The sequence below is a fragment of the Bufo bufo genome, chromosome 1 (genome assembly GCF_905171765.1).
Source record: "Bufo bufo chromosome 1, aBufBuf1.1, whole genome shotgun sequence".
Classification (NCBI taxonomy): Eukaryota; Metazoa; Chordata; class Amphibia; order Anura; family Bufonidae; genus Bufo; species Bufo bufo.
The window spans coordinates 468,782,246-468,794,627 of record NC_053389.1 but is presented as its reverse complement, the minus strand read 5'-3'; the positions used below and the strand labels follow the sequence as shown (position 1 = coordinate 468,794,627).

Genomic DNA, 12,382 nt, shown 5'->3' with positions numbered 1-12,382 from the left:
GATGTGGCTACAGAGACAGCTTGGATCAGACCAGTTCCTCAAAATGACACCTGATACTACAAGCTGAACAGTATTTAAATCATTGCCAAACCCGCCAGCGACAGCAGCGCTGAGGGCTTTCAGGTGCCTGCACGGGGCTCACTCCAGGTGCTCATGTTTTCCTGTCTTTATCATCCAAAAAAAGAATATTTTGTTAAGTGTTTCTAAAAAAAATCTTTCCTTTCTGTGAACGTGCCATATGTGCTAGGTAATCGTGAGCCCATGGGCAACATGTCTTGTGGCTTCACAGTGTAAATATTAATAGGGAACCAACAGAACAAGCGCTTGTTCAGCAATGGCGTCGGCGTACTGCCTGCTTACCTGCTGTGCTGCTTCTACCTCTACTACACCTCTGCTTGGCAGTACAACACGATTATTAGATGCGTTCATCTCGCATACTCACAAGACCTCAGATTCTGCAAAACCTCTTTGACTACCTCTTTCAGTATTGTGTATTCAGTTATTTGCAGGTCTTTGCATGATGTGCGTATATGTCCATTAGGATCTACACAGATTCCATTCTCTCTCATCCCTGCAGCTAGGGCAGAGACGTCACAGGGAAAATCACATTCCCTGCCGATATCTTACTGCTAGTCAACAGGCTACAGACTGTTTTAGGACTGCTCCCTTGGCAGGTTATGGAATGCTTCAAAAGTATAATTCTGCTTTTAACAGGTTAAAATTACCAATGACAAAATTCTGATGGTTACCCATAGGGTATCTGCACACAAACTATTTTAAATTGGAGTAGATTGTTGTTTTTTTTCCTTCAGTTTGTGTCTCTGAATCAGTTTGGTTCTTGAGTTCTTTTTTCCCTTGACATCGGCTTTCATGCATTTTTCAGTAACTATCAGTGCACCATCCCTCAGTTCTGTTATTTTTTTTCACTCACCCATTGGCTTGAATGGGCAGGTCCTGGGAGAAAAACACAAATCTAGAACATGCTGCCTTTTTTCCATGCAGCGCAATCTGCATGAGGAAGTACACCCATGTGGATAACCCCCTAACTATTCTGCCGACAAACATGGACGTGTGGTGAGCTCACCCAGTTACCTCCCTTTTTTTAATGCCAGTGCCAGCAAGGAAATACGGAACAGAGAAAAATCTGGCTCCAGTGGATGAATCAAAACTGTTCAGTATTTTATCAGTGCCTGTACACACATGGAAAACACTCCAGTAAAGTTGTTACCATTTTAGCTGAGTGTTTTCCATGTGTGTACAGGCACTGATCAAGTATTAAAGACTTTTAATTCATCCACTGGTGCCGGAATTTTCTCTGTTCATTAACTGTAATGGCTCAGTTTTCAGTTGGGGTGCGTGCTGGGTTAAATGCGGGTGGTACCGGCATGTGAAAAACGCTTGTATGCATAGTATTTAATTAAAAATCAATATAAATTAAGATACAAAGTTACAAAATATTTTATAGATGGGAAGGTCTACCTTCACACCTTTTTTATTGTTCCAAGTAAATAAGCAGTTTTAAATCGTATTACTTTAAATAAAAAGTAGTTTTTTTTTGTTCCACCAGCTCCATGCAGTCCCATGTGTTTTCATGGTAACAGATTACATACCATTTAGTATCCCGATGCCGCAGTCATCTGCTTTCTCATTTGTCTCCTATTTACTAATACGCGTTTTGTAGGTGAGCAAAAAGTGGGAAACGGATGGTAGAGAATTGCAGAACGAGACTTACATGTTAGATGCATTGGAGCAGTGAAATGCAATGTTGTGAAGCTGAATTTTTAGTTTTTAATTGAAAAATATTTTAACATGTGACTTAAGAGCAGAATTGTACTCCAAGAGCTTGTTTATGGGGCCTCAGATGCAGACAATGTGATATCCACACAGCTGCCCAGATCTCTGAGTCTATTAGGGATTTGTAGATAATGTAGTTACCTCAAATGTTGGCTTGTGGACCTTCAAGTACTTTTAGAAATCAGTACTTTGTAGACATCAGTATGTACATGGCTTAAATGGTCACACAACCTCAAGTGCAGTTCCAATCCCGTGTATCACTTGATCAACATTGAAGAGGACCGGCTTACTTCATGCCGTTCCTGTATTATTTTCAGAGTGCCAACCTTGTGTGTCCTGCTCTTTGTGCTGATGGTAATTGTGTCTCTTCTGTGTGCATGCCTGAAATTGGTTTTATGTATGCAGGCCATGGTTACATTCATAGTAAGAAAGAAAAGTGTGTTGAAGTACATGAGACATTCATTTGAGGGTTCCCTTATTTGGTCCCTAGTATCACTGCATTCGGATCCGGTTGAGGGGAAAATGAAAATTCTTCCTTGCCCTGATTCCTCCTGAAGGGATCAAATGCTGTATTGTTGTCGTAATACTAAAGGACAAAAAAAATATATAAAGCAGGCACGCAAGCAAAAATTGGACCAGATACAAATATCACCTCTACACAATTAAGTTATACGGTCAAAAGGATGAAATAAAAGTATATAACATAACTCTAGGTTTGCACACTTTCCACGTGTGGGTAAAATGCACATGGACTTTAGATACAGTCATCCTTATGTAAGAATGTAACCTTTGTTTCCTTGAAAGCCATGGTTTGATTCTGTGACTTGCCACTATGTGCTCACATGTAATAAACACATTTTGTACAAAGCTCCATTCTCCATTTATGTATGTCATTATTCAAATGGGGCATCTGTTTTCGCTGTAGAAGATGAAGCCAAGTTTGACCCCACATAATAATTTTTTAGATGTGCTATGGGGGGAAAAAAGCTTATACTACCAAACAAAATTGCACAGGTCTCATGAACTCTCAAGGCTGGATTTACCTAACGCCCACCCCCCTTAGTTAGATGAACCTTTGAAAACCAACGGTTTTGGTCATATTTCACCAGTGAATTAGCAGTTCATATATATGACCAATATCCAGATGAGTACACTGTTTAATGAACAGACAAGACGTCTTATTTGCACTTGTGATCATAAGCTTTGTGGGGCTGCAGTGTACCCCGAGTCACACTGTGCTGGATGTAAAGGGGAACTGCATATGTAATTTGGCATTAACGATTGGTTCCTCATTCTGCAGTGAATGTGAGAAGCTGCTTTAAGTTCTTATGCACTTTGTGACTATTTTTTCTTTTGGACTTTGCAACGCAGTGGATGCACATTACACTACACGTAACTGGATCATATGAAGTGTATACAGTTTTTGCATGAGTATTTGACATGTTTTCTTTCCAAGCCCTTCTTTTAATGTTGTGTTTACAACTTGTGATCATGTAGTGGTGCCTTACGTTGTGAGCGCTGTTATTCCAGTGTATCTGTGACTAGACATATTGCGGATCCCAGACTTCAGCTGAATGGAAGGATGCTTGTTGAACCATTACTTGTTTTCTAATCTGTAAAGCAAATGGTAAATAAAATAGATCTTTCTAACGAGTTGTGGTTTCCTCTGTTCATTATTTGGTTTTCTGCCCTATTAAACGTACAATAAATTTACTTGATTCTTCTGTTTCCAGTTCCACAACATTCCCTATCTGTTGCAAATTATATACATTTAGGGGTGAAATACTCTCCAAGAATCAGAAACAAAACCATGTCACATACAGTTTTCTAGATATTTGCACAGTGGACAACAGTTTCTGCTGTTTTTTAAGCTAGTAACGTGAAACAACATTTACAAGACCTTCCTGTGTGGAGCTGCATTTCGTAGGATCCACTGGAGTTTCTGCACACATCACTCACAGATCTAGATAAGCATTGTGTGTCTGGATTTGAGAAATACAGTATCTACTTACACTATTTAAGGTGCTCTTTGTAAGTCTTATAGGCCAGGCAGTGCTCCTCTGGAATTCTGGGGAAAGGTTATTCAAATAAGCTCTCAACAAGCTCTGTCTCTAATGCTACCAGATGTAAGGCAGCTATCCTATAAGTCAATGTTTGACCTTTTAAAAGGCCTTAAAGGCATGACTTGGATATTAAGGAATCTGCAGACAGCTATTTCAGAGCGTATTGGCTTAACTGGATGAGAGGATTAGATCAGGATTTGGGGAATACAATATCTCCTTATGAAGAGCACCTTAAACAGAATGAGGAGTCTTATAGGCCGGGTAACGCTCCTGTGTAATTCTGGAAAGAGGGTATTCAAATGAGCTCTTAATCTCTGGCTTTCATGCTACCAGTAAGTTAGCTTTCCTATAAGTCAATGTTCGACCCTTTAAGAGGCTTTTAGGCATGACTTGGATAATAATTAATGGGAACCTGTCATGTGGATATTTGATTATAATCTAACTAATTATATACAATCATTAACTACTAAAAAGTACCTTAGATGTATTCACTTACTGGTGTGACAGATGGTTACCTCATAATATACACACAAAGATGCCACATGCTGATTTGAGTCCAGCGTGATGTCATTGAGTCCAGCGTTTATTTAATTCAGAGCTATAGCCACTCCCCTGCCCACCTGCTGCTGATTCATATGGAAAAAAAACTCATTCAGCAGCAGGTGGGCGGGGAGAGTCAGGAGCTCATGAATATTCAGGACTCATCATTATCAGCTGGAGCTTTTCAATACAAGATGTTGGCAGATTGACTGGGTCAATTAAAGAAAGTGACCCAGCATTTTGCTAAGAGAATCGGTCACTTATTTATGTTGCCCTTAGTTAGGACACCATGAAACTGGTGACAGGTTCCCTTTAAGCCAGCATCTTATCTGCATACAGCTGTTTCAGGGTGATTGCCCCTCAGTGCAGAGCAGAGAGTACTGTATGTATTCATCTGGGGAGTTTTATAACTGCCGCTAATCATTGTAGGAATGCTTACTTATATAACTCCACTCCAGTTGGATATTTACTATTCTATTTGCGTGACTTTTGTGGCATAATAAAATTGCACACCATATTTGTAACAAAATCTGTGAATTTTCCCCTATCACCCACATTTTAGAAGTGGCAAGAAAAGAGGGCGTTGCTGCAGGTCCGTCACATTTATCTTTATACACACCAGTTTTCTGGCTTGAATAATAAAAATTCTACAGCAGTCCTCCTCGTATGGCTAGCGGAAAGACTCGCCAAATCTATGAGAGGTATGCGCCTCAACATAAGTTTGGCACGTCCTTTGGCATCACAGGGGGAATCAAGACTTGATAAATGTTCCCCCTTGGTCCTTTTAGATAGGGCAGAAAACATATTTACACTTACATAGAGGAACTTGGTGGGGAGAAGGTGTGTCTGAGAGTAGCTAGGAAGGATTTCATAGATGATGATGTAATCACACAGGAGATCTAGCTCTGAATTGCTGGTCAGATTGGTGATCACATGACATAATGAAAGGATTCAAAATGTGTGGTTCCAACTGAGAGGGAATGAAATAAAAAAAATTTACATTTTACCTAGTCAGGTTGTGTCTTTAGTAGTAGTATTCATTTTTACAGGAAATGTAATGTTTTAAACATTGTTTAATTTAAATAGTTGTGTAATTTTTTTCAATTATATTTTTATATGGCCTTTTATGGATACTCTTTGTCCTTATGACCTGTTAGGGTGCCTTTACACACTGCAGATTTTGTCGCAGAATTTTCTGTGTCTGAAAATCAGTTCCAGTCATTTGAATGGGGTGGCAAGCACCTGGACTTCTGCAAGCCCGTTCAGGTGAATGGAACAGATTTTCAGCCTCGGAAAATTCAGCAACAAAATCTGCAGCAGGTGACGGGGACATTAACATCATAGAGGGTGGTCTCATGTTTGATAAGCCAGTCTCACTCTGGCAGATTTGAGCTGTCCCATTAGTGTTGATCGAGCACCAAAGTGCTCAGGTGCTCGAGTAGAACACTTTGGGATGCACAATGGAAGTCAATGGGAGAACCCGAGCATTAAACCAGGCACCCCCTGCTCTGAAGAGTGGAGGGTGTCTGGTTCACAGGAAAAGGTCAGAAATGGATGGAAACACCGCTGAAATGGTTCAGGAACAGCATGAGGAGGATGTCTGGATGCATCTTGGACTCCCAGGTCGCTGCTGGGAACGATGTTGTCCGAGTAGTACGCCACTTTTACAGACTGACAATAATACGCACAAAATCGAAGATAAAATCGATTTTAGGAAAAGTGCAAGTGCTGCCAAAAATTACAAGAAAAAGGCACTCCGATACAACCTGTATATAACATAAAGGACGGCCTAATTCACATTGTGGTACAATTGTTCAGGTAGTGGGACTCCTACACTCATAAAGCCTATGCACTAAGTGAAAGGGCTTCCAAAAATTACAAGGAACCAGCATTCCAATACACCCTTTATTGCACATAGGAGGGCATCATACACACCCTTGAAAAATTATGATTGATGGCCTGCTGGTGACCCTCTAAAACATTAGGAGCAAGGGCCTGCTAGTGACCCTCTAAATAATTAGGGGTGAGGGCCTGCTGCTGATCTGACCATCTGAAACATTCCGGGCGATGGCCTTCTGCTGATCTGGCCATCTAAAGCATTTAGGGCAAGGGCCTGCTGGTGACCCTCTAAAACATTAGGGGTGAGGGTCTGCTGCTGAGTTGACCCTCTAAAACATTAGGGGCGGGGGTCTGGTGCTGAGCTGACCTACTAAAACATTAGGGGTGAGGGCCTGCTACTGATCTGACCATCTAAAACAGGGGCAAGGGCCTGCTGCTGATCTGACCATCTAAAACATTATGTGCGAGGGCCTGCTGGTGACCCTCTAAAACATTAGGGGCTAGGGCCTGCTTTTGATCTGACCATCTAAAACATTAGGGGCGAGGGCCTGCTGCTGATCTGACCATCTAAAACATTATGGGTGAGGGCCTGCTGTTGACCCTCTAAAACATTAGGGGTGAAGGCCTGCTGCTGATCTGACCATCTAAAACATTAGGGGCGAGGGCCTGCTGTTGACCCTCTAAAACATTAGGGGTGAGGGCCTGCTGCTGATCTGACCATCTAAAACATTAGGGGCGAGGGCCTGCTGCTAATCTGACCATCTAAAACATTAGGGGTGAGGGTCTGCTTCTGAGCTGACCCTCTAAAACATTAGGGGCGAGTGCCTGCTGCTGATCTGACCATCTAAAACATTAGGAGGGAGGGCAGCCTAATAAGCATGTTGATATGATGGTGGAGGAGGAGGAGAATGAGAAAAGGAAGATTGAACCATATACCCTTTTTTGTGGTGGAAGGGGAAGGGGTGCATGGGAATAAAAGCCATATTTAAAGTGCCTTTATGTTCAGCCGCTTTCCTCTGGTGGAGTAGAGAAGTCAGGGGAAATCCAGGCCTTGTTCATTTTGATCAGAGTCAACCTGTCTGCATTTTCAGTTACAGGCGGATGCGCTAATCAGTTATTATGCCCCCAGAAGCACTAAATACCCGCTTTGACAAAATGCTGGTGGCAGGGCAGGCCAGCACCTCCAAGGCATAGAGCACCAGTTTGTGCCACGTGTCCAGCTTGGACACCCAGTAGTTGTAAGGCACAGAGGGATCACTGAGGACGCTGACATGGTCTGCTACATACTCCTTCACCATCTTCCAAAACCTTTCCCTCCTTGTGACACTAGGCCGCGCATCAGGGTGGGGGTGCTGGCGGGGTGTCATGAAACTGTCCCAGGCCTTGGAGAGTGTTGCCCTGCCTCTGTTGGAACTGCTGTGTGTTCCCCTCGTTTCCCCTCCTCGGTTGCCGAAGGAACTACGTACTCTGCCGCCAGCTTAGTAAGCTGGAAATTTTTGGAGCAATTTTCCCACAAGGACCTTCTGGTATTGCACCATTTTGCTAGTCCTCTCCACCACAGGAATAAGAGATGAGAAGTTCTCTTTGTAGCAGGGATCGAGAAGAGTGAACAACCAGTAATCGGTGTTGGCCAAAATGCGAATAACGCGAGGGTCCCGGGAAAGGCAGCATAACATAAAGTCAGCCATGTGTGCTAGAGTCCCAACAGACAAGACTTCGCTGTCCTCATCAGGAGGATGGCTCTCAATCTCCTCATCCTCTTCCTCCTCTTTGGCCCATCCACGCTGAACAGATGGAATAAACCTGCTATGGGTGCTACCCTCTTTAGCGGAAGCAACCGTCTCCTGCTCCTCCTTCTCATCATCCAATTCACGCTGAGAAGACAAACTGAGGGTGCTCTGGCTATCACCCTGTGTACTGTCTTCCCCCATTTCCACCTCTTCCACATGCAAAGCGTCCGCCTTCATTGTGAGGAAGCGTTTCAGTAGACACAGAAGTAGGATGGTTACACTGATAATAGCAGCATTGCCGCTCACCATCTGTGTTGATTCCTCAAAGTTGCGCAAAACCTCACAGAGGTCAGACATCCATGCCCACTTGTCGATTTGTGAAGAGCGGAAAGGTGACGACCATGTTGCAGCTGGCATTCCACTACTGCCCTCTGCTGCTCACAAAGCCTGGCCAACATGTGGAACGTGGAGTTCAAGCGCGTGCTCACGTCGCACAACAGTCGGTGAGCTAGTAATTGCAAGTGCTGCTGCAGTGTTGCCTGACCGGCGGCAGCTGTAGATGACTTTCGGAAATGGGCACACACCCGGCGCACCTTCACCAGTAGCTCAGGCAAATTGGGGTTGAGAAACCGCTGAACCACTAAGTTGAACACGTGGGCTAGGCATGGTATGTGTGAGAACTTGCCAAGCTCCAAAGCCACCACGAAGTTACGGCCATTATCGGACACAACCATGCCTGGCTGTAGGTTGAGTGGCGAGAGCCACAGCTCAGTCTGGTCCCTTATACCCTGCCATTAGTTTCAGCACGGCCTGTTGCTGCTTCCTCACTGCAGTGCTACACTGCTTCCAGCTACTGACTAATGGCTGACTGGTGCTGCAAGATGATAATTCAGAGGTGGAAGTGAAGGAGGAGGTAGAGGAGGAGAAGGGGAGGTTGTAGCCACTAATGTAGGTGGTGGCAGAAATGCTGATTAAAATAGGGCCCGCAATCTTTGGCGTTGGTAGTACCTGTGCCATTCAAGGGTACGACTCGCTCCCGGCCTCCACAACGTTCAATCAGTGTGCTGTCAGGGAAAGTAGCGTCCCTGGCCAAAAGCACTTGTCCATGTGTCAGTCGTTAAGTGGACCTTCCCAATAACTGCCTTGGTCAGTGCACGGGTGATGTTACGGAACACCAGGAAAAATAGTGGCGGCTGGGGACTGAGTAACGAAGGACGGCCACCGCCATCAGGATGCGGAAAGCCTTTAGTGCTTTGGCCTGTGGGTGGGTGACTGGGTATTTGCACTTTCGTTCAAAGGCCTGGGGTATGGACATCTGTATGCTGCACTGGGACACAGAAGTGGATGTGCTAGATGATGGTGCTTGCAAAGGTCCAGGTGCAGGTCGGGAGGCATCTGGGCCTGCGTCTTGGACAGGGGATTGGCCAGCACATAACACTGGGGAAGAGGAGGCAGTGGTGTGACCCGCAGACACTGATTGTGGACCCAGGGGTTCGGCCCACCTATTAGGGTGCTTGATGCCATGTGGCGGATCATGCTGGTGGTGGTGAGGTTGCTAGTGTTCACACCCCTGCTTATTTTGGTACGGCACAGGTTGCAAATGACAATTCTTTTATCGTCCGCACTTTCCTCAAAAAAGCGCCAGACTGCGGAACACCTACCCCTTAGCAAGGGAGATTGCTGCAAGAGGGTGCTCTGGGGAACAGTTGCGGGCCTGTTTAGTGTGGCCCACCTTCTCCCTTTTGCCACTCCACTGCCTCTTCCAGCCTGTTGCGGTGCTGCGGATCCCTCCCCCTATGTACTGCTGTCCTCGCTCCGCTTGCCACCTTCCCAGGTTCGGTCAGTGATTTCATCGTCCACCACCTCCTCTTCCACTTCCTCACTGTGGTCATCCTCCTGACTTGTTGACCTAACAAGAACCTCATTTATTGACAACTGTGTCTCATCCTCATCATCAATCTCTTGAGACACTAATTACTGTTGACTTATTGGCAACTGTGTCTCATCATCATCATCATCGACCTCGTGAAACACTAATTGCCGTTCCCCACCGTCATCTTTTTCTGACTGTGGATGTTCAAGAGTTTGGGAATCAGTGCACAAGATCTCCTCATGTCCCACTTCAAGCGGGCTTGGCGAGAGGGCCAAATCAAGGAATGGCGATGAAAAGAGCTCCTTGGAATATCTGAGTGTGTGATCACTTGTTTGCCAAGACTCTCCATGGTGGGAGGAAGAAGTATCAGGGTGAGGATTCTGTTGACCAGACTCTTGGCTACTGAGACTAGACTTTGTGGAAGACAGGGTGGTGCTTAACCGACTGGAAGCATTATCTGCTGCAATCCAACCGACCACCTGGTCGCACTGGTGTGACTTCGCCGCCCTGCAAACTGGGACATGAAGCTAGGTATCGTGGATTAGTGTGTTTTTTGTGCTCTGGCAGCAGGCACAGTTTCACCACGGCCTCTGCGTGCACCATCAGCAGCATGGCCACTTCCCCGTCCCTTACTGCTCAGCTTGAGCATATTAAATGGTATATATGCTTGCAAGTATGTCACACGTACAGTAGCGCAGGTTTTGTAAGTGTATGCGCAAATAAATTAAACTGAATGTCACAGATATTTAGGATGCTCAAACGTTATACAGGAGATGTAGCGCAGGTAATGTCGCTGTCAACAGCGGCGAAAAAATTAAACTGAATTTTAACTGATATTTAGGATGTGCAAACGTTATACAGGAGATGTAGCGCAGGTAATGTCGCTGTCACCAGCGGCGAAAAAATTCAACTGAATCTCACAGATATTTAGGATGCGCAAATGTAACACAACAGATGTAGCAGAAGTTATGTCACTGTCAGCAGCGGCAAAACACTTGCACGCAATTTAGCGCAGGTTGCGCTAATAATATATATTGCAGCCAGATAAAACAATAGTCCTTAAAAGGACTTTTGGGTCTCCACTTTTCAACAATAAACCCTGCCTAAAAAAAATAAACCAATTCCTGTCCCTACACTATCTGTCCCTTCTACTGCAGCTCTCCCTGACTAAGACTGAGCGGAACCACGTGTCATCGGGTGCTATATAGCACCCGATAGCGCGTTCGGCCAGCCAATCACTGTAATGCCAGTAACCAACATGGCTACGGCATTACAGTGAGTGCCAGTACGTCCCCGCACGTTAATTGGCTGCATATCAGCAAACAAACGTGTGGGGAGGAGACTCGGGCATCAGACAAAATGGTGTTCGGACGAGCATGCTCGCCCAACACTACTGTCCATGTATTGTATGGTCAACTTGTGATGTGAATGGTCAAGTGTAGGACATTTTCATACGACTGACCCAGTCACCTGTTTGCTGGTGGCCTGAGACGCCAGTCCTGATTCAATTTGACATTCATAATGTTGTGGTATCAAAAAATGATCCAGACTGTTAATTTATTAGTTTAATTGCCGATGGAAAAATCTACTTTTACTTTACAAAAACAACACTGGAAGCTTGGAAAAAAATTATCACTACAAGTATGTACAATATCAAAAAGTTCAGTGATAAAAACAGTGCAAGTGTTATTAAATAATATTTGCAATATGTTACAAATTCTATAGAGACAAAGAGCATTAATAAACTGTAAACCAAACATGTCAATGAAATTCAGATCTCCTACAGAGAACACAGCTAGATTTCAGCAGACTCCACAGGATGGCCAAATAATGATGTTCTGTTTGATTCATAGGCTTCACTGTAGCAAGAAATGGCAGTTTCAATTTGTGAGATCCACATTTTCTGTGAAATATATAAAAGAATTAGAAATCGTATTTTGAAATCATTCTAGTGTACCATATTCTATGTGCCAATACTGTATATCCCCAGTTTTATGTATTGTAAGTTTTATACCAAAGAACATCTTAGGCCTCTTTCACACGAGCGATACAGATTGTGTCAGGATCTGTTCAGGAAAAAACGGATGGTTTTGCACGCAAGTTGAATCAGATTTTTCTGCGATTGCCTTAGCGTGTGTCCATTTTTTCCGTATGGATGAAATTGGTTTTGGTGCGTTTTCCACATGCGTTCAGAAAAACTGAGGAATAACACTAAACATCTTCTATCAGTGAAAACCGCATTGCATTCGGATGCCTTCCATTTTTCACGCAAGCCCTATGCAGTCCTATAGGGCCAGGGCTGCGCGAAAAATGCACAGTATAGAACATGCTGCCGTTTTTCTGAACACAGAGATGTACTGCATGGGTCAGGATTCAGTCCGGATGCTATGCATTCACAACATGCATCGCAACCGGACCGAAAACTTGCTTGTGTGAAAGAGCCCTTAGGGTAGCTTTTTTTTGCTTAGAAAGTCTATAAGTTGTGTCTGGTATTGCAGGTCATCCGATGGCGAACCTGGGGCACGGGTGCCAGAGGCTGCACT

General features: G+C 44.3%; 2 protein-coding genes across 3 annotated transcripts in view; one reads left to right on the top strand and one right to left on the bottom strand.

Moving 5' to 3' along the window:
• Positions 1–12,382, top strand: part of EEA1 (early endosome antigen 1) — a 142,496-nt gene that overhangs the window by 122,325 nt on the left and 7,789 nt on the right. The window lies entirely within an intron of this gene.
• Positions 11,417–12,382, bottom strand: part of PLEKHG7 (pleckstrin homology and RhoGEF domain containing G7) — a 92,795-nt gene continuing 91,829 nt past the window's right edge. For both annotated transcript variants that reach the window (XM_040408818.1, XM_040408824.1), the window contains one exon: positions 11,417–11,742. In XM_040408818.1, coding sequence (XP_040264752.1) covers positions 11,635–11,742 — 108 coding nt within the window. In that variant the 3' untranslated portion in view covers positions 11,417–11,634. The remainder of the gene's footprint in view (positions 11,743–12,382) is intronic.